This window comes from Colletotrichum acutatum (assembly GCF_030867785.1).
Source record: "Colletotrichum acutatum strain CBS 112980 chromosome Unknown BDZ83scaffold_38, whole genome shotgun sequence".
Classification (NCBI taxonomy): domain Eukaryota; kingdom Fungi; phylum Ascomycota; class Sordariomycetes; order Glomerellales; family Glomerellaceae; genus Colletotrichum; species Colletotrichum acutatum.
In genome coordinates, this window is record NW_026849032.1 from 200917 (window position 1) to 225484 (window position 24568).

The 24568-nt window shown below is 53.5% G+C and overlaps 6 protein-coding genes across 6 annotated transcripts; 2 read left to right on the forward strand and 4 right to left on the reverse strand.

Annotated features, from left to right (window-relative positions):
* Positions 1 to 770: 770 nt before the first annotated feature.
* On the reverse strand, positions 771 to 1330 carry BDZ83DRAFT_618472 (uncharacterized protein). The gene has a single exon (XM_060508077.1). It carries the CDS (start codon positions 1236 to 1238, stop codon positions 1059 to 1061), a length of 180 nt encoding a protein of 59 aa, XP_060365851.1. The 5' UTR covers positions 1239 to 1330; the 3' UTR covers positions 771 to 1058.
* Positions 1331 to 8589: 7259 nt separating this feature from the next.
* Positions 8590 to 10352, forward strand: BDZ83DRAFT_651024 (uncharacterized protein; the record flags this gene model as incomplete). The annotated part of the gene is made up of 2 exons (XM_060510420.1): positions 8590 to 8646; positions 9315 to 10352. 2 exons carry the CDS (start codon positions 8590 to 8592, stop codon positions 10350 to 10352), a joined length of 1095 nt encoding a protein of 364 aa, XP_060365852.1.
* A 2264-nt stretch (positions 10353 to 12616) lies between these two features.
* On the reverse strand, positions 12617 to 13931 carry BDZ83DRAFT_751435 (acetate kinase; the record flags this gene model as incomplete). The annotated part of the gene is made up of 2 exons (XM_060514047.1): positions 12617 to 13106; positions 13168 to 13931. 2 exons carry the CDS (start codon positions 13929 to 13931, stop codon positions 12617 to 12619), a joined length of 1254 nt encoding a protein of 417 aa, XP_060365853.1.
* A 917-nt stretch (positions 13932 to 14848) lies between these two features.
* On the reverse strand, positions 14849 to 16336 carry BDZ83DRAFT_751436 (uncharacterized protein; the record flags this gene model as incomplete). Its single annotated transcript, XM_060514048.1, has 4 exons — positions 14849 to 15057; positions 15184 to 15834; positions 15894 to 16018; positions 16125 to 16336. 4 exons carry the CDS (start codon positions 16334 to 16336, stop codon positions 14849 to 14851), a joined length of 1197 nt encoding a protein of 398 aa, XP_060365854.1.
* Positions 16337 to 19031: 2695 nt separating this feature from the next.
* On the forward strand, positions 19032 to 21554 carry BDZ83DRAFT_575689 (phosphate transporter; the record flags this gene model as incomplete). Its single annotated transcript, XM_060504838.1, has 8 exons — positions 19032 to 19118; positions 19282 to 19370; positions 19443 to 19713; positions 19794 to 19815; positions 19884 to 19966; positions 20024 to 20468; positions 20586 to 21059; positions 21136 to 21554. The coding sequence occupies 8 exons, from the start codon at positions 19032 to 19034 to the stop codon at positions 21552 to 21554; spliced, it is 1890 nt and encodes a 629-aa protein (XP_060365855.1).
* On the reverse strand, positions 21514 to 24197 carry BDZ83DRAFT_283694 (glutathione S-transferase domain-containing protein). Its single transcript, XM_060502151.1, has 6 exons — positions 23438 to 24197; positions 22833 to 23352; positions 22670 to 22764; positions 22414 to 22597; positions 22264 to 22344; positions 21514 to 22173 (listed from the first exon to the last, which is right to left on the reverse strand). The coding sequence occupies exons 1-6, from the start codon at positions 24109 to 24111 to the stop codon at positions 21793 to 21795; spliced, it is 1935 nt and encodes a 644-aa protein (XP_060365856.1). The 5' UTR covers positions 24112 to 24197; the 3' UTR covers positions 21514 to 21792.
* Between the last annotated feature and the right edge of the window lie 371 nt (positions 24198 to 24568).

Here is a 24568-nt window from a genome sequence, read left to right on the forward strand (position 1 = left end):
GAGACTGAGAGCACGCTTTGTTAGAGGTCCCGAAGGAGAGCAGCCCACACAGCGTTTTCAGGACAAGTCGAAACAGGACGCTGAATCGTTGACCGCGATCCAGTTGAAGGAAGAAACTGATGGCATACTCGGCCACTGAAGCAACAACGAAGGCGAAGAGGAAATTGAGACAATCATTGCCCAGTACAACGTGTCAGCTGGCATTTGCAATCAGTCAATACCCAATGCGAGTTACACAAGGACACCGCGCAACCGTGATCGTAGGGGTTGCGCGTAAGGAGGCAACGAACCTGTTTTTTTCTGCGCCTGTGCTGTATCTGAGTTGTAATTCGTACGTCTGTCTGTATATGCTTAACCCAAAGGACAGTCAACTGTCAGGGTGCAGGCATGAGCGCGCAGGGCAAGCCTGATACGGTTCTTCTGCCACTCTCTGTCTGTCTGGTTGGTCTGTCAGCAAGGCACACAGCAAGGTGCGCAAAGCTGTTTAGATGCATAAAATACATGGAGCTACCTTACCTTAGGTAATGAAGCTCCATCCCACGGTGGGCAGAGGTGCCGCTTTCGCAGTTTGCCGGTGGAGTGGAATAGGATTGTGGACTCGTCTAGGCCTTGCCAAGGGGCACCCAATGTATCCGCCCGGCACCACGGCGTGGTTGAAACCAGGGTAGGGTAGCTGCGCCAGATGCGTTGGAAGGCTGTGGTCTACCATGTCCCTGTGGTATTTCTGGCACGAGTGGAGCTGCCGCGACTGCACGAAAGAGAGAGAGAGTGAGGGGCGGCAAGAGAGTTTTCGTCCTCGGGGATCAGATGTGTTGCGAGAGACCCATATATCCGGACCTACGTCACTCTGGCGGTTGAAGGACTGCAAAGGACCCGCCGAGAGTGATGGACATGGAGCATGGAGCATGGAGCATGGACCGTGGACCTGAGAGCTGCTCAGTAACCATATTTTGATCTTCAGAAATGGGCGGTAATGTTGGCGATCGTGCTGGCTCGAGGAATGAATGAAGCAATGCATTGAGGCGGAATGCCTGTATCAGCCGTCCTTTCTTTGCGCCTCATATTCGATTGGTGTCGAAAGAACCGTTGCCCTGTGTACGCCTCAGCGCTCCAGCTCTCGAGATGACTGTCTGCAGCAAATAGGCGCAAACTCGTGTCTGTGTTCGTAGAATGACCGACCTGAGAGTATGTGCTATGTTTTCATTCGCATGCATTAAATGGTGCAAATGCAGAGGCATACCGTACCGGAGCAGGCACTCCGGAACGTGTGTGCCTGTCAATCGGGATCGGTGATCGGTGATCAGTTGTGATCAGGCGGAATATTCTGCGGCTGGTGCGACGTTATCTTCAGGGTCTGAATGGTGCATTAGTTGGGTTGGGCTCCGTTAAGAGTAAGACTAACAGCGAGGGACCTTGGTTCGGTACTCTAGGGGTCGCGATCGTCGATCTGGTGTGTATACATAGAGCTGAGGATGGAGGTGGGGAGAGGAGGAAGAGGACGGTCAAGAGTGCGCGCGCACACACCGCACACCGCACGCCTACGCAGTAGGTAGCGTCCACAAACGTTCTCCAAGGGAATTGGACGGGAAAGTAAAACGGGGCGCAGGTTTGCGGGGCTGTCGGGTTGGACTTGCACCCTTAAAAGCGCAATGTGCGAACTACGAAGTATCCGGCCACGCAGAAAGGGTCGCGGTATCCGTATCCGTACTAGCCAAAGAGGTACCGCTTGATTTTGCTTACATGACATAGGAACGAAGGTACCTTACCTTACAGTAGGAACGCGCTCGAAGGACGCGACAGAATCCAGTCCGAACGGTACCTTATCTGGATCGCCGTAAGATATCATCCGCACCGGGTTCAATTGCGAGGCAAAGAAATCATCACTTACGGGGAAGGAGACTTGAAGTGAAAGTGGGATCCCAGTAGGCTCGTGGAAGCGCACAAAGCGGCGGGAACAAACCCTTCTTCAACATTAACATAACCACTCCATCGCATTCGCAGGAGACTGAGGCAATGGAGGTGAGGGATAGAGGGGATGTTCACGCCGGTGGGCAAATAAGCAGGGCAGGCGCATGATTGACGGCAAACGGACTGGTATGGGTTCCGTGTCTGCATTGGTTGAACGGCGCTGTCCGACGGATCAGCTAAGACCCTGGAGATCGGAAAATACCAAATGATGCACCATGCCACCACGCCTACTTCAGTCATCGTCAATGAGGGACAAGTCACCACCACATGGAATTGTACATGTGTGGCACCCTTGTTCGTTCTCCGGTGATTGCGCCACAGAGACGTGGAGCATTGGAGAAGTGACGGGACGGGGGAAGCGAGGCACACGAAAAAGGATGTGAGGAGAAGAGGAGGAGCGTATTTGACTGGATAGTTGTATATATGTACTTAGACAGTCTACAGAAAGGAATCTAGAGGGGCACAGAACGTGGAAGACAGATACATGATAAGGTACGGAGGACCTTCCAAGCGGATATTAGGATCAGAGCCAAAATGGGGTAAGGAACCTCAAGGGCAGGAACTCTGGGGCACCATTCCGGATGTCGCAAAGCAGGGAAGAGGGGTGATGCAGGATGACTTCTACAGCCACCCCCTTCTCTTCCCACTGGGTACTTCCTGATCAACCTATCTTGCTATGATTCCCAAGTATCGGTTTTGAAGGGCGTGAAGACGGGAGGTCGGGAGCAGGGGTCATTTAGCAATGGCAGTTCAGAAGCACAGAGTCGAGGGGTCCAGCAGGCGACACAAGTTACAATACACCAACATCAATCAGGTGCTAGGAACCTTCCATGTTGGCGGGGCCGCACCAGCCCGCCAGCCCGCCCAGCCCGTTTTGAGCACAATGGGGCCTAGACGCTTTTTTAAACCCCGATTCACTGCCATTCTTGAGATCTCGAGGTTCACTGGTGAGAGCAGTCAGCCGTAGGACCCTTCAAACTCTGTGACGCCGCAAAGGAGAGGGACAAGAAAAAAAAAACTTGCTTTGCCCAACCCGCCGACTCGTTCCTTGGAATGGCGAAGCACTAGCGCCGCCGCCTTTGGGGCCACACGTCCCCGAAACCCCATCTCCTCCCATGGCAATCGCGATCTGTTTGTTATATGGCGATTACCATGGCATTGCACTTGCAGTTGCAGACTCTGCTGGACCGATGAGACTGGCCACTTCATCTCCCAGCACCAGAACGCCCCTAGGGTCCTCCTCGTCCCTGATTTCTCGCCCTGCGTCGTGTGCCTTCGCCTCGCGTAGCCCCGATGCTCTGGAGCTTCCCCTCCGGGGCCCCCAAACTTGTCATGTCTATTGTGTAGGTGTCTTGTCTCTCAGTGTTGAGGTATGCACATAAGTTGGACTAGAGTACCTTTGTAGCCGCGGCTCGAAGATGCCTCACCGGTCTTGAGCTACCTTAAAAGCAACTCTGGGCGGTACGTATCTGACAGCATCCGTCCCACCCATCTTAGGTAAGCGATCTTGTCTTCTTTGGTGCTGGCTCCCAGGTCTGCCCAATCCTACGGCATACCTTAGTCCTGAACGGCAGGTGTGTACGGTCCACGTTCCATGAGTTCGTCCACCGGTGGTGCCATTCGGGGCATTACACCTCTGCCCACAGCACGGTACCTGGCTGCGACTACCTATCCGTACGGGAAGCCACCGTTCCCAGTCTCTGGACGTGCACCACACCGCCTGCGAGGGCTCCGTCTGCCGAGTGTCCAGCCATACAGATGTCGACCGGAGAAAACTCCGCTACCATGCTAAACTGCTAAAATCAGGACAGCCAGAGGCCGACAGCGCTTCTGGCATTGCGCACCATCTGGTTCTGACAAACCGCCAAATACAAATCATCACTCAAAGGCTGGCCGATGTATCAGCATACCTCTTTCCATTCAATTGATGGTGATTATCGCAGCGATCGTTCCACCTCTCACCTGTTACATTACGGCAGGGTCACTTACTCGTGGACTTACAGATAAACATGGGCCCCGTCTGCAGCGAGCCACTATCACACAGTCGCGAAAACGACCAGACCACCAGGCCTGGGCCTGGGCCCACGGGGACAGTGCTGTCACGTCACAGCAGAGAGGAGACGGACTGAGGAAGCAGTGTCGAGCTTCATTGAAACAAAGATTGCCCCCTTTTCGCGTCTTCTGACATCACGAACAATGATCAACGAACACCTCTAAGCGAGCAGATGGTGGCGATGGAAAACGTTGGAGACTCGAAAAGATTTCGCAACAAATCTCGGACATGGACGATTGCGAAAGCATGCATTTGTGAAGGAATGCTATCCCGCTGTCCTCGGATTCAGGTTTTCAGCAAGTCAAAATAGAAGATCAGCCCCCTGCTATGCGGAGACAAACCTAGGCATACGAGTAACTTTGCAAGGTTAAAAGTCTCTGATTCGAGATCTTCGTAGGTTATCTGGTGAGTGATGTGTCTTGTTTCCGCCACTCGGGTGATCATGAAGACCGTCATCTATCCATACCTCGTGTGCTTGGCTTTGGAGTTTCCAGACGGCGCGACGATGCATGACAAGCAGCGGGAGAACCTAAGGGGGGGCCTCGACGGCATTAAGACGGTACTGCCCAAAACAACCAGGTGGACGGGAATCATTCATGTACTACCAAAACAGTAAGGCGCTTCATGTCACCCTGGTCTAACACTTAGTGATCCTCACCCGTCTGCCTAAACCTTGCTGGGCAGGCTGGGGAAGCAATTGCAAGCAAATGCGCTCGCCGCTGCTAATCCGTAAAGATTGAGCTGTTCACTACCTCAGAGGTGCGCGCCAATCATTATCGATAGACGGGGACACTCCGAGTTCCGCTTACCCCCCCAAAACCGTATAGCTTGGTTCCCCATTAGCGCCCCGACCCCAACACTCCAGAACGTTTGCCAACCGAATTCAGTCTTCCGGTACGGATGCTGTGCTTTTCAAGCTGTCACGAGCCACAGAGGGAGATCTCGATCGTGGACGATTGTTGCCCTTCTCAGCCTGGCAAGTGGACAAGCATAAGCAAGCTAGAAGACCCTTCGACGCCACATCACTACCCGTTTCCCACTTGATCGGGAGGCTCATCCGTTCCATTGGCACTCGCTGATAGGCCGTTTCTGACCCTTCTTGCCCCTTCTTGCTTTTCTTTTCCGGCTTCCTTTCTCCATAGCATGTACCGTTTCTGGCACAGCACCCTTCCCCTCCCAAAACCGAGATCAATCCCTGAATTACCAGAACCCTCGAACCACATTGTCAACTCCTCTTGAGTCTTGTCGTCTCTCTCACACTGGGAACCACGAGGGCTTGCTGTATGTATGTGGCGCTATCATTCAAAGATATTGCTGCCACTTAATTTGCTTGTTCTTCGGAAATTCGCTCCCGGAACTCAGTTGAGCTTCTTGCTGATATCGTCAGTTGAGCCACACATCCCGCAAGTTGGACTCGGACTTAATGCTCACAGCATGAGACCAGGCCGCCGGGCAAAACCCCAAGCTCTAGTTGGCAACTAGCCTATGACCCGGGCTCGTATGTAAACTGGAGATTGCAAAGGGACTTCTGGAAGGGCACTCCGGCTGCGATTTGATGACGGTTCAATTATCCAAAGATGCGGCAGCCGTTACAGCATCCTTGCCCACAGCCCCAGCGTGACAACTCGTCCAGTTTCCCTTTCAAGCACGCGAGCCTTGACATTTGTATTGGGTTCAGATTCAGCGATTCGTCCGGAAGTCAAGTACCTACTTTGCGCTACGTGCCTCTCCCAGATGACCACCGTTGCTATGCACAACAGTGCCCATGGTAGGTGTCGTCCTCTCGCCAAGTTAATCGCATAGACGATGGTTGTTAAAGCATTGATAAAACGGCTTTAGACTTCTCTTCACGGTCAACAAGTCGGGTTGCGGAAGGCTCGGGAAGCAACTGAGTTGACTTCAGGACACTTCAAAGCGCTTCATCTGCTGTCGGCAGCAGTAGGTATCACGGTCAATCTCTGTTCTCTGTTGAAACGAGACTCAAATTTTCTCTCGCAACCTGAGGACGAACGTTGCGAAACAAAAAATTCGTGTGTCGCGTGGAATTGACTTGACGCTCGGTCGAGGGGGTTCAGCCTAGAGCTGCAAGTATGTACAATGTTGCCCTGTCGCACTCTTTTGGTACCTTTGGTCGGAATGCGCGCCTACACAGTACAAGTACCGTAATGAGCTTGACATAGCTATGACGACATGGGAAGGAGGAAATTTCCCTCCCCCAAAGAACGTACCGAGGGGGCCCTGCAGAGCGTAAAGGTACCTACATGGGGACTACGTCGGACGAGGGGGGGAGGGGGGTAAAGGGGCGTGTATGTTAACCGCCCCTTCTTTTCTGCCCTTGCTCGTACCTCACGCCAGCCAAGTTAGGGAAGCATCTTACTGCTGAAGTCGCGCGAAGTCAGGTACCCTCTCACCCCCAGGTAGGTTTTGGAGCATTGCCGTCCCAAGCTGTTGCTCTTCATTTACAGAAGCATGTAGATAAACCGCCATAGCTGGATATTCGACGATAACGAGGCCCGCATGACCGACCATAGGCCGCGACTTCCCAAATGACACCTCACAAGAGCAGCGCAGACGACCCTTTTCTTCAGAATCCTTGAGCAGGTCTTCATGCTCGTACCAGCCTACCCGCCTCGTTGGGTCGAACAGGAGTCCCTCCATAACACGGATCCGCAGCGAGTGGGCAGTCTCCTGTTTGTGGACGACCTCGACCATCAAGAGCCTTGCTTCGGCGCCGCCCCAGGCCCAAGCCCTAGGGAGTCAGGGTACGGAGTGCGGTTAGTTAAGCTCTAGTCGGGGCTTGAAAAGATGAGGCATCGTCTAGCCGCCTCAACGGGCCACTGACGTCACTCTCGCGGACCCTCGGTTCGCGCAGGGTCTCAAATTCCTCTCTCTTTTTCTTACTCTCCTCCTGGTCCGAGAAATACGGCCGAGTCAGGTGCGTCCACTTTTCCTTCGAGATCGCGATCTTCCTCAAGATTCCTGTGCGACAAGGCCCCATTTGGCTCTGAGGAATCATGAGCTGGACGGATTCGGGAGCACACAACGACTCATGTTCACCCAGTGGTCAGCTGGGTTGACAGACATGTTGTCGCCAAAAGAGCAAACATTGGAAAAGACCCTGAATATAGTGCTGATTTAAGGAGAGCTTGTCTAAAAATGTGCCGGAAAAGGATACTTCGTCTTCAACTCCAATGTGAGAAGCTCCACAAGAGGGCAGCCGTCTCGACCACCTGGACATTTTACGCTCGTTCCGTGGCCATGTGAACAATATCTATGTCAAGACGGCTCAGTTTGTAAAGTTGCGTGCAGTCTCAAACGAAGAGCATAGGCGGAAAGAGAAGCACACGAGACCTTCCGATGGTGGTTGCTCGCGCCGGAACTCCAGCTCCTGAGAGTCTGGTCAAGCTCAGCTCGCAAGTTGATCGATCGTTGTTCAAAAGACGATATAGGGTTTCTTGCCGGCTCAGACAGGTGGAGATGTTGCCAAAAGGAGGAAATGACTGAATGCAAGTCCTGGTCCCTTGTCACCAAGCGAGGCCCGAAAGCAAGGAAGTTGGCACGGTAGGGCAAATGGCATGCGCAATCCAGATCGAAATCGACAGCACAATGGGCCCAGAACAGGATGGAACGACCAGGGAAAAGCCAGCAAGCCAGGCACACAGGGTCACCAGCAGGCATATGGCCGGCCCAGGAACCGTCTTCTGTTGTCGGTCTGCGTCGCATGTGCGGCTAGAGGTAGGAGGGGGAGAGACCGATCGATTGGGATCGGGGCTGGTGTTGAAAAAAATAACAATACAAGACTGCTTCAAGTGATTAAATGGATATAAGAATGGGGATAAGCGACCAGGGTATACGATACATAGCAAATAAGAGGAGGGCCCTTGGAGTGCGAAGAAAAAAAAATATGTGCAAAAGGCGGAAAACTTGGTTGCGTATCACCCACTCAGACCTTGTCACTCGTTCGCAAGTTGTCGGTCACGGAAGCAGAAAAAACTCTTGGGGTTAAGTCAAGGAAGCCGAGAACTGCAAGGTAGTTCGGCTCGAACGTCTTTGAAGGCAAAATGACATGAGCATCCCACAATGCTATTATCACGACAGCCCCGACCGATACAGAGAGGTACGTAAAACTGAGAGTTTAAAGATGACAGTCGTGCGTCGAGTCCCTTCTCCGTCTCCCTCTTCCGCGGGAGCTTTCTGAGAAATACCTACCTAGAAAATAAGCCCCGGAAGAGGCCCCAGAGTGTGAGAGCGAGAAAGAGAGAAAGAGAGGGGGATGAGGAGGAGGAGAGTCCACACCTCCCCCACCCCGGGGTGCGTAGCCGCCCGCCGCGAAGACTCGGGGAGCTACCCTGCAGAGAGAATTGGAGGTGGAACCGCTGAGAAAGGGGTGCCAATAACGAAAGAATGAGAGGTAAGTATCGTACTGTAGAGAGAGATGTGGCCCTGATGAGGGGACTTGGGGGTTGCCAAGGGGGTGGGTCTTAACGAGGTGTCGCACACGGTGGCTACCTTACGACCGGACCTTCCACGCTGTGGCTCCGGCCTTTCCTTGTCAGGGTACGTACACTATGTACTTTCTGTTCGCACTAATTCTCGACCCCTGCCCGAATCAGGTAGGCTGTCAGGTACGTACTGGTGCGCCACTCCTGCCCGCTGTCGTTGTCGCCGCTGGGGGGGAAGAGAGACACGTACCGAAACCATGACTCCCAGTCTCCAGGCACATTGAGGTAAACCTTGGACAGCTCACCCAAGACCTAGAGGTACCTCACCTCACTGCAGAGAGGTCCGGTACCTCAACCCACGTACCTTTTGTGGCATCCCGGACAGCGACCACAAGGTGCCAAAGGTGCGCAATTCTCTTTCCCATGCCCCATGCTCCTCTACCCTATACCCAATTCTTTTCCCCCTCTCCAAACACTCCCATACACTCCTCCACCCCATTCAGCTTTCTGCACACTCCTTCCCTTTCCCTCCATCCATGCCGACCGGCCCAGGTCCCCTCGTTGAGATACTTTGCTTCGGCCCACCCCCCTCTGCCCGCTGACCTCCCGAGCTTTCTACCTCCTCTCTGCCTCGATCCGCATCTCTCTCCTGGCTGGTATAATACTTCACTTGCGCCTCACCCTCCTGCGGCTTGTTTAACTACACCACTACCTCCTACCTTCCCTTCACCAAATTGTCCAGCCTCACCTCACACATCAGCTTTCCGGATCCTTTCCAAAAACTACTTCGTACAGGCCTACCATCTCAGGCACGACTACATCGTCAACAACCTCTCTACATTAATCACTAGTGGGAAACAGTAGGACGTCGTCGCCAAACACAACACGGACTTGATACTACTTCTACTGGATCAAAGACTACACAAAGGAACATATTCCACCTCGACTCAAACACAGCCTTTTACCACGGATACATGTCCCATTTCTCCAAAATGCATGCGCGAGATGCTACCGGCCGTCAGGTCTCTCTCCTGAACGACGAGCCTATCGCCCAACCCGTCCACCAAAGAATGGATTACCGCACAGTCAACCAGGTCATCTCACAACCCTTCCACCCGGCACCGCGAAGCAACTCTTCCTCACCTCACACTCCCGAGCTCCTCCGCTCCGACTCTTACGACTCCAACGCGAGCAACGATCCTCTTTCGCCCATGACTCCCACCTCGTATGATCCTTCGAGGGTCGGCGCATTCCCTGGCCAACCCATGTACGACGACTACGACATGCCCGCAAAGCGCCCTGTGTATGCCAACAACAGCCGCGCAGCTTCGTATGAGGAGGACAGTTCGGCAACATCACCCTTGCCGGAACGTCCGGGCAAGAGATATCCTTGCCGCTACCGCGATAGCCACGGTTGTGAGAAGACCTTCACTACTTCAGGCCATGCTTCTCGTCACTCCAAGATTCACACTGCCGAGAAGGCTGTGCAATGCACATTCCACGGCTGCCAAAAGAAGTTCACCAGAGCCGACAACATGAAGCAGCACCTCGAGACTCATTACAAGGACAAGTCTCGCTCCTCCACCTCCGCGAAGGCTTCTCGTCCCTCAATGGGCGGTCTGTCAGCATCTGGCCGTAGGTCCTCATCATCTTCCGTCAGGGCTGCTGCCGCCAGCAACCGTGCTTCCCGCGACCAGCCCATGTGGGAGGGCGAGTCTCCTTACGGATACCCTCCTGGCCAAGCTCCTCTCCCATCCCCCGCTGCTAGCGGTGCATGGGATCTTCGCGGCCTGCACATGCCTCTTGTAAGCCGTCCAAGTGCTGCGAGAACCCCCAGCAGTGGCCTGGACGCGTTGGCTATGGCTGTTGCGTGCCAAGAGGGCGCATAGAGCTTCGGTGGGATCAGAACGATTGCATGTCCCTTCTTTCTCTCTCCCTCTTGGGCAGTTTCAACACCTATACCCGGCGGACTCTTGCAGCGTGTCCTAAATAATACCCCATCATTCTCTATTTCTTTTCGGCTGCTCCTACACGGCCAACGGTGCGGAGAACTTCTCAGGATTGCACTCGATTGCGATAGGTTTTCAACCTACATATCAGTCTCTCCTCTCCCACGTTACCTTCCTTTCTGTTTTTTATTTTAATTTTCTATCGTCTGTTATCTTTTGGGGCAATAGAGGGTCGCAAAGTATACAATTGGCGTACCTGCACATACACGGAAGGGAAATAAGGCAACAAAAATGGGCGCGGCGTTGTATATCACGTTTTGTTTTGAACCGTGAAGGTTTACAACCAGGGGGGCGGATTTCTTCTCTACACGGCGTTGGTTTCTTCACGGTTTCGTACACATACCCGAATCCTCGATTCAATCAGTACCGAGGGGCAGACGCATCACTGCGATTGTTTGTTTTTAAGATGAGGAAAAAGGTTATTCCTGGTTAGGAATGGGATACACATACACGAGGTTTCCCAGACAGCTCTCTTTTGGAAGAAAAACGGGGATGACGGGGATGATGGAAAGTTGAAGGAGAGTGAATCTTCATGGATGGGCGCGCGGATCTCAGATGGTTATGCGCCCAGGACGGGGTGGACGATCTTCCTCATAGAACACTTACACGTGAGTGGATGGGAAGTTAGGGAGTCCGTCCCAATGTCGATATCACTCCCACTACCTGCCGCCTCGGTTCATAGCCAGCGGTAAGGTCAAAAATACAAACACACGTTGAACAAGCGTACCTTGCTTCTCTGGCTTCCGCATTCGCTATTTTACGACGTGAGTAAAGCCGCCAAAGTGGCTGGCTAGCCCACCCCATCACGATGGTATTCGAAACATCATGAGAGAAGTTCCCAAAAAGGCATTCTTGTCTCACCACAAATGTCTCTGTGCCATGCAGCTGGTGAACGAGAAGAGAAAAAAAAAAGGAAAGAAAAAAGCGTACATCAAAATTCCCACATACCACCAACTTGCCTAGCTGTTTGAGCCCACACGGCATGGGGCAAGATATCCCAGTATCCGCGCGGCCCCTCCCCAAGCGAAATTCCCCGAAGACGCTGATCAGCCTTTGTGATCCCGATCAGACGGTTGAAGACAAATTCCAGAGGTGTCAAGTCTTGTCTTCCCGTGTCTCTCGTTCTCAATCCCAAGTCCGGCATAGGAGGGGGGGAGAGAGAGGAAGAGAGGAGCGCGCGCGAAGAGATACAGGGATAGTTGTCTGGGAAGAAGGGGGGAGGAGGGGTGGTGGTTGGGGAGAAATTCTCCAGCATTGCATGTGTTTTGAACCGTTCCTAGCTAGGTGTTCGGGGCTGCCATGCCATGCCATGCCGCATTGCCCATCCCGTCGGATCCAAGCAGCAGCACCAGCAACGATCTGAAGATCTCGATCTCTTCTATTTTCAAGTTCTTTCTTTCATTTCTGTCCCTGTTTCTCCTCGCGATTTTTGGTCCTTGAAACATGCATGGGTAAGAACCACCCCAGCAACTAACTCTACCTTACCTCCTCGGCCCGAACATGGCATCCAATGCGTACGGATATGTCTCTATTTTCCTCCTCCTCCTCCTCCTCCTCCTTAGTTTCCCCTCCGCTTTCCATCTTCTACACACCCCCGGAGACAAGTCCCCGTCTTCAGGACTGCCTCTCCCGTTGGAATGGAACGAGGCGTGAATGGCAGACCCGGATCGGTCAACCTGTTGTTGACTGGGACATTGTGGACGCTGTCAAACGCAACGACGCAGACCATTTACCCGCTCGCCGCTGGAATGTAAGTTGGAACATCCCACACTCGTTGGTCGGTATACGCTAGATCGCAGCGCAAACGGTTTCCTTCCCACGAGGTCTGCGGGGGCGTGCAGTAAGGCTAGGGCGTATGGGCACATGGGCGTCTTTTGCTCTGGCTAGTGAACGGTTTAAGTGGTCTCGAGGGCGGCTCAATTACCGTAGGTGGATGGTTTCGTCCTTCTATTTTGTCTATCTTGTAGCTTTTTGGCCGCCGCCTTCGGTGTCGGTACCTCTAACTATTCGTCTGTCTCAATCCAGGACTGTTGCGCCAGCCCCATACGCCAGTGGCTTTCATCATCGGAGCAGACCTGTGCAACATCAACAACTCATCGCGATCGTTGAGAAACAGATGGTTGCCCCTTGACACAAGCTGAAGACTACTGCTGTTTCCACAGCTCCTCCTTCTCAGTGCAGAGTCTTGCCATCTCATACTGCTCATCCGTTTGACAGACCAGTGTACGGCACTTGGCTCTGTTCTTACCGACTTCCTGCACCGTATCGACAATCTTCTTGCTGTTGAGCTCGTCTTCGATGGTGAAGCCAAGGCAAGTACACTGTTCTACGACGCGTTTCCGTAGCTTATCGCTCTTCTCGCCGATGCCACCGGCAAAGACCAATGCATCTACATCGCCATGGAGAGTGACAAAGTAGGAGCCGATGAAGGCGCATATCCTATCAACAAAAATGTCGAACGCGAGTCTGTGCGTAGGTTCGTCCGAAGAAGCAATGACACCGAAGTTGGTCGTCCCTGTCAGGGCCTTCCATCCGCTTTGTTTGTTGAGAATTTCTTCAGCCTCGGTAAGATGCAACTTTGACGTTGAATTAGGGGAGAGCTTTCCGACGTCACTCGCGTAATGGAAGACGAGACTGTGCGCACACAAATTAGCCAGCTGCTAAACACGCACAACGGACGTTGGCTGCGATTTACCTCGGATCTACATTCCCGCTTCTCGTGGCCCCAGGCAAGCCGGCAACGGGCGTCAATCCCATGCTTGTATCCCAACTCTGGCCGTTTCGGATGGCGCAAGCGCTCGCACCACTTCCCAGATGAAGAGCGATGATGTTCAAGTCTTTGGTCTCTTTGCCGAGGAACTCGGCGACGGATCGAGTGATAAAGGAGTAGCTGACGCCATGAAATCCGAACTTTCTGAGGTGGTTCTTTTTGGCTATTTCTTGGTTGATGGGGTATGTGCGGACGTGCTCGGGGATGGTGGAGTGGAACTGTGTGTCAAAGCATGCAACATTGACAGCGTCGGGCAGCTGCTCCACGCAAGAGTTTACTATATCAAGGGCCGGGCCGTTATGCAGCGGGGCAAGGTCGCTGAGCTCCTCTAGGTGGTGATATGTGTCCTGGGTGATAACTTGGGAGCACGGATAGTCGCCTCCATGTACGATGCGGTGACATGTCAAGGCAATATCGGCCTTTTGCTTGATCTCGGGCAATTCTGCGTCATCAATCAGGGTCTTGAGAAGCACCTTGAAGGCGTCATCTTGTGTAGACACCTTGTCCTCCAGATCCTCGTTCTTCTTGACTTCAACGCCGCCGCGGATGTAAGAGACCTGAGCTGGTGGAGCCGTCAGACCACTGATAGATGTCTCTGCAATCTGGTGGGGTGACTGCTTAGGCTCGGCCGAGTAGACCGAGATTTTGACAGAGCTTGACCCCGCGTTGATAGCAAGGATAACCTTCATCGTGGATAGGTTCTGAATGTGCGGTGGTGGTCTGCAGTAAGGACGGAGAGGTCGTCTCGAATGCCTCTTAGAACCGAGAATCGGCAGCCAGATGTGGTTGGTCGACGTGATATGCAACCCGCAGTTGGGTCTTTTGATTTGGTTGGTGAAATTGAATCGACCACCTGATGGTGGTGTCTTTTGTTCGACAATTGGGTATCGATGTGTTGAATCTACGATGCGGTTGGACGAGACAGGTCAAGATATGACGAGCTGAAATGGGCGCGATTGTAAGCTTTTAAGAAGAGCATCATCAGCAGACGTCGGCGGTGGAATGGTCAAAGGCCCGAAGTGGGTGGTGTTGCCCTGGGCACCATGATCTGAGGTTCCTCTCGCTGCAAATGTCCGTCTTGGCCGGGTGTGGTGACGTTCCATGGTGCAATTGGTCTTCTGGGGGCGGGGGGTTGCTGGGAGCTGGCAGCTACGGAACCCCGCGCCGTGCCTTGTCACCCCACCAGATAGTGCAGAAGTGGAGGCTCTGTGGGGCCTGTCAAACCTGTCAACGCCCGGACCCGGAAACCCAAAGCGGCGGCTTCTAGCCATGCAAATAACACACCACTTTTTCGAGTTGCCTGATGCAATACATCAAGCCCAGTTGCGAGCTATTGCGTGGAACCATAACCCACCATCGCGCACTCCGTTGTGATGTCGATGTTCCGCGAGCTGGGTGTAGATCAGGATTCATTACAGCAGGATTCTGTCCAGCGTTACACCACATAGGCATTTTCCATTCTTATGGGTGGCGGAAGTTGCAGAACAAGCCAGGTCGAATTCCGAGAGACCAGTCGGTTGATGACAGCCCAACTCCTCTTGTCTGACGCTTGTTTTTTTGGCCTGAAATGGGTGCTGTTGAAATTTGTCGTTGATCGGGGAGCTGTTCAAGCAGCCGAGTCAGACTCATAAGAATCCGGGGGCTCCATCACGGGCTCTAAGCCTCGAGAGATATCGGGGGATGGCAGTTCGGACATTTCTCCAGGCAGCATTTCCGGCGATGGCAGCTCAACGTGGTGGGCAGGAAAAGGTATGCCGTGAAACTCGCTGTCGGAGCTGTGCGCTACAACCCAACTCTCCAGGAACCGAAGGTAATCTGTCGCGTGTCAGTCAAACATACTTTCCCCTTATTCAAAGCGAAGTAGCAAGGGTATGATGACTTGGCACCGAGACGCTCGATGCTTGCTTGCTAAGAAGTAATGTGCCATACCTTCACGCTTACTGAACTGTACGCCTATATAGCGAATGTTTAGTGTGCCCGATGGTGCTCCGTCAGAAGTCGATGGGCCCCCTTGAGAACCAGAACGCACGCGAGGGCGCATTCGTTGTGCCAAATTGAAGCGCGAGCGGGAACTGCTGTTATCAGGAGCGCTGCTACGTCGACTTCCGCGAACTGCCAAACGGACTTGGCGGTGTCGATCGTCGCGGTTACGCAGTTCGCCCTCAAAATTGTGGATTTCGTATTCTCGATATTGACGGCCACTCGCACGATTTGCAAGAACGGTCAGTGAGTGGTAAGTCGAGTATCGGTCCCTCCAAAGCTTTAGCCTCTGTACCAATCCCATGCCCCGGATGTTCCCAAAGCCGTCCGTTCTTCCATGCTGGTCGGACCAGACGACATCAACATCGTAGTAGTCAACCAAGTCTTTCCGACGAATATCTCCCTGGAAGCGTATGGAGCTCTCCACGGTGGTGAACTCGTACTTGACCTCGGTAAGGTGGTCATGAACTACCACACCTTCGCCGGTAGTGTATCTGACTCTGTGTGGCTCGCGAAAGCTGACAAAAAGCTCGAGTTCGCAAGGATCCGTGTACGGACGATGACGGGCGTGTAAGGTATGAGGAAAGATGTCGGCGGGTACGTCGGACGGAACTATACCATGGTCAGTATGATGCCCCCGGCTCGAATGATAGATGTGGGGGCTGAGGTACGGAAGTGCTCAAGAAGCTCGCTCTGGTAGCTGCACTGCCATAGTACGCGGCGCTGCTCGGAGCCGACAACCTCCCAAGGGCCAAGATAAACGGTGCGCTCGTTGGGGGTGTTCTCAAACAGGGTTCTGGATATCAACAAGGGTCAGAAAGGGGCAAAGACTAGGTTCAAAACGTGTGGTTATAGGAATTTTGGAAAGAGGGGCTTCGAATGGAGTAGTGGAAGAATGGTACATTGTTGCTTGATAGCCTGGAGGTCCAAGGTCCAGAGGATGAAGAGAGGCATGTGGTGCTGAGGCCTCGGAGGTGAGAGCCGATATCGTCGAGGCACCTGATGTTGGTGTCCAGGTCGAGTCAATGGGGCTCGCGTATGGCTGGCCATAGGAAGGGGGCCGGCCGAGGGAGGAGGAGGTAAAAGACGAGCCGGAAGAAGACGAGGCGGCCATGCTTGAAAGGCCTTGGCCTACTCCTTGTCTCGGAGGCTTGTCAACAAATCAATGAAAGCCTGCGGGGAGTTGAGATGGCAATCATGGCATGGCGTTGGAGATTTGGGTATATGGCCGATTCGTCTGGTGGTTCGAAATCGTGTGGTCGTCGGGAGGGTAAGCGCGCTTAGATCTCGGGACGGATGCATTCAAACGACGGGATGATGCGACGGCGAGAAGGTATACGGGCGCCGATTCCTCGCTCGAGGTAGCGATGGTCCTGGAGCTTTGCACGGGGCGACAGGTGCTGCAACTAGCATCAACCCAATGTTGCGAAAGGACGATAAGGCGGATGGCTGTGTCGCAGACGGAGGAGGAACGAGGGGCGCCGAGGCAAGTGACGGCCGGCAGGGTGCAAGCTTGATATTTTTGAGATAGTACGAATAGTGGCGCCTAAGGTCAGGTCAGGTCGGGTACCGTTAGAGAAACCAAACAGCCAAGCCATCAGCAAAGGAGGTGCCAATGCCAGTGCCGGGGCCAGGGCCGGTGGAGGTTGTGACCTGGCACAAGACTAGCACGGCGCCGTGGTAAAGCGAGGCTTGGTAATGGAGAAGAGTTAACTACCTTGGGTAATTGGGTTGGTATGGTTGAAGCAGACAAAGACGCGGCTTCCGAAAGTCAAGCGAGGATGGGGGACGATTTGACGGACGGAGCGGGGTCACAGTACGCTGTATGTTGGTGGTGAAGGGCCGGGTGCGGAGTCAGATGGCAGACGAGGGGGTTCCGTCTGTTGGCGGATGGACTTTGGTAGATGAACAGGCAAATAAGGCAGAAGGACGTTCGGAACAGTACCTTACCTTACTGTGACGGGACGCCTAGCATGCAGTACGGTAGGAAATGATTGATGCAGCGACTGGATACGCAATAAGGTAGTGGTGGGCAACGGGAATACCACAGGGTCCCGGGTGCGGACGAGGATCCGAAGAATTGGTCGGGTACCGCCGTACCGGGGACTAAAATTGTCAACGGTCCGCCGGTAAACTGTCTCGCTTACCTCAACCAATTGTGTAGTGTAGGTTCTAAGCGTAATTCTCTCCTTCACCCATCTGCCCTGCCTAGTCTCTGCACCCACGGCCAGGTACTCAGTCTCAGAGCAACATAAAGCATGCTTCAGTCTAGCCTTTGCGGTGCACCGTAGCCAATGTAAATGAGTGCTACGTTATACCACGGGAAGGAACCCTATCTTCGGTATCGGTACAGAGTACCTACCTTACCTACCTACAGTAGATACCTTCCCTCGACAATGGAAGTTACGGATGGGGATACCGCGAGATGGATCGAGGATTGAAGTACTGCATAGGTGGGGTTGGGCATACCAAATCCAGTTCGAGGTGCCCGCCGCCGTTAGATTGGGTCGGCCAATGACAACGCCTGAAGCGACGGCATGCTCAAGCGACTGGTACTGGGACTTCCCGTCGTGCTCTCAGCTCAGTGTCCACCTGCATGGCCCATGTCCCTAAGGTACTGAACTATTCTGGTCCAGTCCAGTCTGTTCCTGCTGCCACCATGTCCGCTGCCAGTAGGCTGCGCACCTGCTCTACGCTCAATGGAAACCCCCATCTACGGGCGTAACGGATCGAGTTCTTGCAGTTCATGGTCACATTGTCAGGAGCCTGAGAACGTAGTGTCTGTTAGGCCAAGTGTTGGGATCACGATGTTCAGCGAGGCAATGCAAGTGGTGCGTGCTTAGATAGCTCTAGGTTGCGACATCTCCCTGTCTCGCGTTAACCTGAGCCTAAGGTAGCTTTCCTTGACGCCAGAGCATGCATGTTCACTCACTATCGACGTCCAACTACCTCATCCCGAGGATTTGGCCAGTCCTGGTCAGTAAGACAAAGCACTGGGCTCGGCTGAGAGACGCAATATCGACTATTGACAGCCTCTGGACGAATACGGTCACATTGGTTGGTTGCTAGCTACTAGGTGGGGGTCATTGTCAATGGAAAGTTGCTTACCTTTCCTTAATTGAGACCAGGGGATTTTGACAAGATTTGCCGCAACCTTTTCCTTTCCTCGCCGAAAACCAGAATCCGAGTCTGCGGTTTCCTACCTAACCTTACCTTACCTTACCTTAGGTACTCACTTAGTCTTTCCAGCGCTTGGCAGCCCTCGGCCAGCCTGCTCTGCGGTTAGCGTCTTGTCCTGTCCTGTCCTGTCAACCTTACCTTCTTACTCAACGTTCCTTGCTCGGCTTCACTCTTTCTTCATTTCATCACTTGGGGACTGCGTTGCTCCCGAGTGTTCCTCCAGGCCCTCTTCCCGTTGTTTCCGCACCTTTATTTATGACTTCTACTCGACAAAATCATCTCTTTACACTCAACCAGCTCAATGGCCTTGTGTCAACTACGCCCGCGACTAAGATACCCTTGCTTGTAGATGGGTCCCGCTTACTGCGACCCATTCTTCCACCTCCCCAATCCGACTATCCGACCTCTCCTGCATCTAAGCATAACACGCGTTGCTGCGTGAGCCAGTCTCGGCTCATACTTTGGTAGCGCAGCACTTTTCAACTCAAGGGTTGACTGTGTATGTGGGTTACATCCCATACCTACTTCTCCGTATCACAAGTCTCACTTCGCCCAACAAAGCCGTGTCTCCCTATTCTCATCCACCGATCGTAGATAGTGAATCGGCTCGAGAGAGTCGAGCGGCAGCCATGTCGGCTTTGCCCGACCCTCTCGTGAGAAGGAACCGGGGCTACTTAGGCAGTGACAGTTCCGCCTTGTCCGCCCGCGATATCCAGGTACGTTCATTTACCGATTTCGTCCCGTCTCTGATTTCCTGTTCCCACGCCGTCGCTCGCCTCTGTGCGCCTTTAGCTCTTACTTAGCCTCATCCTGCACCTTGACAGCTGCTTCGGCCCTTCATCGCATCTTATATCGGACGTTAGCTCATCATTCTTCCAGGACCGCAGTCAGTTGCGTTATGAGCTTGACCTCAACTCGTGGAACCTGCGTATTTGGGGCGTAGCCGCATCGGGTTTTCTAACAGATTCGTGAGCCATCCTCCCAATGCTCTCACTCAGAATGTGATTATCCAACGGCAGTACATTAATTGTGTTGCGTAGCTACAACCTCTTTTCCACAAATGTTATTCTTGCCTCCATAGCATTTGTATACTGGCCTTCACCCGGCGAGAGATGGCAAGGGCTGCTCATCAACTTCTTCACTCTTTTGGGCTCCGTGATTGGTCAATTGCTCTTTGGCTTTCTGGCCGACTTTTATGGACGAACACGCCTTTATGGCATTGAGCTCGTACTTGTCATTGTGTCGACAATTGGTGTTGCCACTAGTAGCTATGGCTTCGATGACATGAGCTTCTTGGCTCTGTTCATTTGGGTGAGTTACTATTGCCGGTTTTACTTCTCTTCTCCCTCTCCGTTGAGGGCCTTCTCAGCTGACATCTAGAACTCTCATAGTGGCGCTTCGTGATGGGTATCGGTGAGTAACCAAGTTCGGCCGTTCCGTCAATTCCGCTCGAACAACCACGACTAACTCATGAACAAAAGGTATCGGTGCCGAGTATCCCCTTAGCGCAGTCATAACCTCAGAATGGTCGAGTACTCAATCCCGGGGAACTATGATCTCTTCTGTCAGTCAGCGAGTAACTTTTAAGTCTTAGAACCTCACTACTAACCACAAGTGTTAGACGTTCATGATGCAGCCCATAGGCCAAGCTCTTGCCCAACTTGTCGGCCTCTGGGTTCTCGTCGGTCGTGACAAAAGCGAGGGCCTACAAGCCATGCAGTGTGGCCTCGACACGAAATATGATAAGGAATGTCGCCGCGCCGTTGATGGCATTTGGCGCATCGTTATCGGCTCTGGTGCCGTCCCCGCCCTGTTAGCCATCATTTTTCGGTTCTTTTTGTTCGACTGCGGATTATACAGTCTCGAGGTCAGGAACAAGCCCGGTATTGCCTTGAGAAACACGCAGAGAGTATACGGCGCTCCTGCTGGCGCGACAGCCGGCTACCCCATGACCCCTCAAGATGGGATGCAACCAACCAACTCACAACAGCCTATGCCCATCCAATTTTCGAAGCAGGATCTTTACAAGTACTTTATCGAAGACGGAAATTGGTACTATCTACTAGGTGAGCTCTTCGCCCAATGCTCTATGGTTTGGATTACGAGACATCGTCTTGGGTCTTGAGAGTTCACAGTAGTGACCTCTTGTGTTTGATACAACACATACACTAACCATGATGTAGGCACCGCTGCAACATGGTTTTTTCTTGATGTAAGCTTCTATGGTCTCAGTCTTGATAATAGAGGGACTCTCTCAGACATGTGGGCGACCACGGGACCGACGCCCATCGACGACCGGCTTCCGTGCTGGAACTCCAAGTTTCCTGACGGGAACGCAACCGCACGACTATGGAGCCAGACCGGCCTTCCGGTATGGCAGACGGACGCAACTCTACCTTGCAATACAATTTATGATGTGCTTCTCGAACAGGCTAAGCAGTACTTGTTGACTGTATCCATTGCCTCGATCGCCGGCAGTGCCTGTTTTGTCGTCGCTGCCAATAGGATCCCGAGAAGACTATGGCTCACAGTTTCCTTTTTCGTTCTGGCTATACTATTCGTCATTACGGGTTGTGTATACTATGGTGTCAACAAAACCTCCGGAGCGCCGGCGACTGTCGTGTTTGTGGCGCTATGCCACTTCATGTTCAACTTTGGTACGTGTCTTCTCGTATGCTCACATGTCCGAATAAAGCCCCGACAACAGCAAACTAACAATCGTTACTCTTCCAGGGGCAAACACCTTAACCTTCATCATCCCAGCGGAAATCTTCCCAACCTGTTACCGCTGCACCTGCCACGGCATCTCCGCCGCCGCCGGAAAGCTGGGTAGCATCGTGGCCCTCCTCGTCGTGTACGGCATCAACTCGTCCTACACCGCCGTCAACCGGCAGGGGCTCATCTTTTTGCTCTTTGGCTCCTTTGTCGCCGTCGGCGCCGTCTTCTCCTGGGCCTACCTGCCCGACTCGCAGCGGTGGGTCATTGACGAGGACACTGGGCGGCGCGTGCTGGAGCAGAAGACACTCGAGGAGCTGGGGGAGGGGCGCGAGAGGGCGAGACAGCTGGGCGAGGTGATCACCGTCAAGGAGAAGTGGCATGATTTGAAGAGGCGGAGGGTGTCGCCGTCGCCTTCGCAGGCAACGAATCCATGAGAAAGAATGTTTCGAACAGTTGGGGTGAAAGTCGCATTTCAGGACAAGTAGTACCTAGGATGAATAATTTTGGTTCGAGGGCATTATGAATCTTGACCTCCCTATTTCTTCGGTCAATACAGATATATAACCACTGTGATTTGTTTCACTCTGCGCCATCTTTCTCATCCTCTCAATAGTTATGTTCACGCTCATCACACACCCAGCAAAGCAAAAACATTCTCTCACAAACCGGTTCTCAAATGCTCAGCTGCCCATCCGGATCAAGAGCCACCTGCAAAAACTCCACAGTCTCGGCATACACAGCCTTCCCGCTCGTCGTAGCCTGGACGTGCACATTACTCTCGAGCGCGTCGAGCCATTTCGCCCAGCGCAAACCCGGCGCGGGTGCCGGCCACCCGCACAGCGGCTGCAGCACGCGCGAGAGACGGACGGCAAAGGGCGCAAAGTGGACGTCCACGAGGGACATTGTGTTACCCAGAAAGAACGGCCCCTGCTCGTCGGCGGCGAGGACGAGGTCTTTGATTGCGTTTTGGAGGCGCTCAATGTGCTGCGGTCGTAGGGTCGGGTCGGGGCTCCGGAGGAGGCGGTAGAATGCTGGGGCGAGGCGGGTGTTTATCTAAAGTTAGATACTCTGTGTTAGGACTATGATGCTAATGACTTTGCCTTTTAAAAAGGGAAGGGGGGGGGGGGCAGGAGTGTGACGAACGTGGCCTATCCATTGTCGACAATTTGCGCGGAGCTTTACGTCGGATGGGAAGAGTGGAATGGTACTGTCCATGTCTTCGAGCTGTATGACCGGGAACATTGCGAATGATCAACAAGAGGTATGCACATCTGCGAAGGAGTTTATACTGACATATTCCAATATCACGCCGCTGTCGGCACAAGCCCAGTCACCCTGCCGTATCGCGGGGACGGTTCCCCTGGGATTTGCTTCCAGCAGTGGTTGCGAGGCGGCCACCTTGTACGGGTCTTCTTCACAGTACTGGTACGCCAGGCCCTTTGCTTCGAGGGCGATCCAGACGCTTTGAGAAAAGGGGCTGAACGGAGGGAGAATTTCAGGTCAATATATGATAGAGAGAGAGAGAGGGAGAGAGAGAAAAGGGACGAACCAGTAACATGCTGAATAAAGCTTCAAATCGCTTTCTTTTTCATGCTTCTTGATGGTCCAGTGAGCTCGGCCCGTTGCTTTTCTAGGCCCATCATTCTATTCGGCCATATGGCATCAGCTTCTGGGGGCGCATTTTCAACTAGCAGCGTGATGTAAACTCTCACCTTGGCTGCATCAGTCTTGTGCTTGGCAAGATACCGCTGTATACTATTCTTCTTCACCTCGTCGCTCTTGGCCAGGGTATGCTGATGCGGTCCGGGGATGCCGCTGACGCTAATGTGGCCATTCACCCGCTGAATCGTCCAAAACTTCTGCCCGGGCGCGGGCAAGTTGTTCGGCGTAGCGGGCGCGACCCTCAGCTCTCTCTCCCCGGGCGGCGCGAGCACGGTGTGCGCCCCGTTGAGAGCCTGGCCGCCGTTCAGGGGCACGTAGGTGCCGTCGTCGACGTCGTGGAGAGTGGCGCCCGGGAAGTACTCTGTGATTTTGACCTTGACGTCGCACAGGTTGAGCTTGCGCGAGACGCGGTTGCGACGCTTCTTGGTCGGGTCGTCGGACTTCTTGGTGCCGGGCGGGCGGCCCTTGAGGCGGCAGTCCCAATAGTGTGAGATGAATGGCTTCTTCTTGTAGTTTTGAGTCGAGCGGTGGGAGTAGACGTTGTCTACGTGTGGAAAGTAGGTTTCGAATCTTTTGACATGATTAGAAGAATGTACCTTACCTTGCGTTTATTGGACAGTGCTGCTGCTGCGGCTTGAAGATGGGTAGAACTGACTGCTCATGAGTGAGAATGATGAGACCGTCTGCGTCAAACAGCTTCTGCCGCCACTCATCGAGGTTCGGGGGGTCGAGGACCCATTTTGTGCTCAAAAGACTGCCGTGCGGCCTCCATCCGGGGGTGGTTGTACCATCGATAGGGATGAATCCAGCGGGCCCGACGAGAGACTCGCCCGTCTCAATGGTAATAGCTTCTGGCATTGCAAGACCCGGCGTCAAAATGCCAAACTGGCCATGCTGAACTGGCGATGGCTCCATCACGGGGCCATGGACTGGCCTGTGTGAAAGATTTGACGGTGACGGACCCGTTGGTTCAAAACCACTACCACCAACACCAGGAATTACTACAGTATGCTGCTGCTGCTGCTCAGTTTGCCCGTCTGCGACAGAAGGCATATGTACATCCTGATCCCGCGAGAGCTCGGCATGAAACACCGATTGGTGGGCATCCAACCCAGACATGTCGATGGGAGACCCGGCGTTAGGGGGGCCGGAGCCGGGACGGAAGTGGGTTACGGCACCGGCATCGGCACCGGTAGCAAAAGGCGGAGGCGGCGATGGCTGCTGCCGTATCCGTAGCTGCTGGGCAGCAGGGTGGAGACTGTGCGGAGGGATGGTCTCGCCCCTGCTTGATGGAGAAACTTCAAACGGCGAGGACTGACCTGCTGGCATTTGCCGCACGCGGGTGGGTGTTCCAAAAGATGCGGCGTGTTGCTGCTTTAATGCGTCGTGCCTTCGTCGACACTGCAGTGGTTGGGGAAAAGTGGATGACGAGTATTGGTCGACGTTGGGTGCCCAGTAGTTTTACCTCAGCAACGTGCGGCCGGGGTGCGGCAAGGCGGCAACTGGTGCACGGACCTGGGCGAAGAGTGTTGGCCATCACCACCAACACTTACCTTTCTACCTACAGTAGCGTGAGTAGGCAACTGCTGTCATCTAGGACTGCCATCTCATGCCTATAGGCACCGTCAATTTTGGCCAGATAGCACTCTTCTTGATGAGCACTTCTCATTACCTGAGATGCGGTGGCATCAGACGTATACAGCACCATAGAACATCATTCAAACGTACAGTATCCATAGTCATGTTCGTGGGAGTCGTGTGGTTCATTCATAAGTCCTCTGCAGTA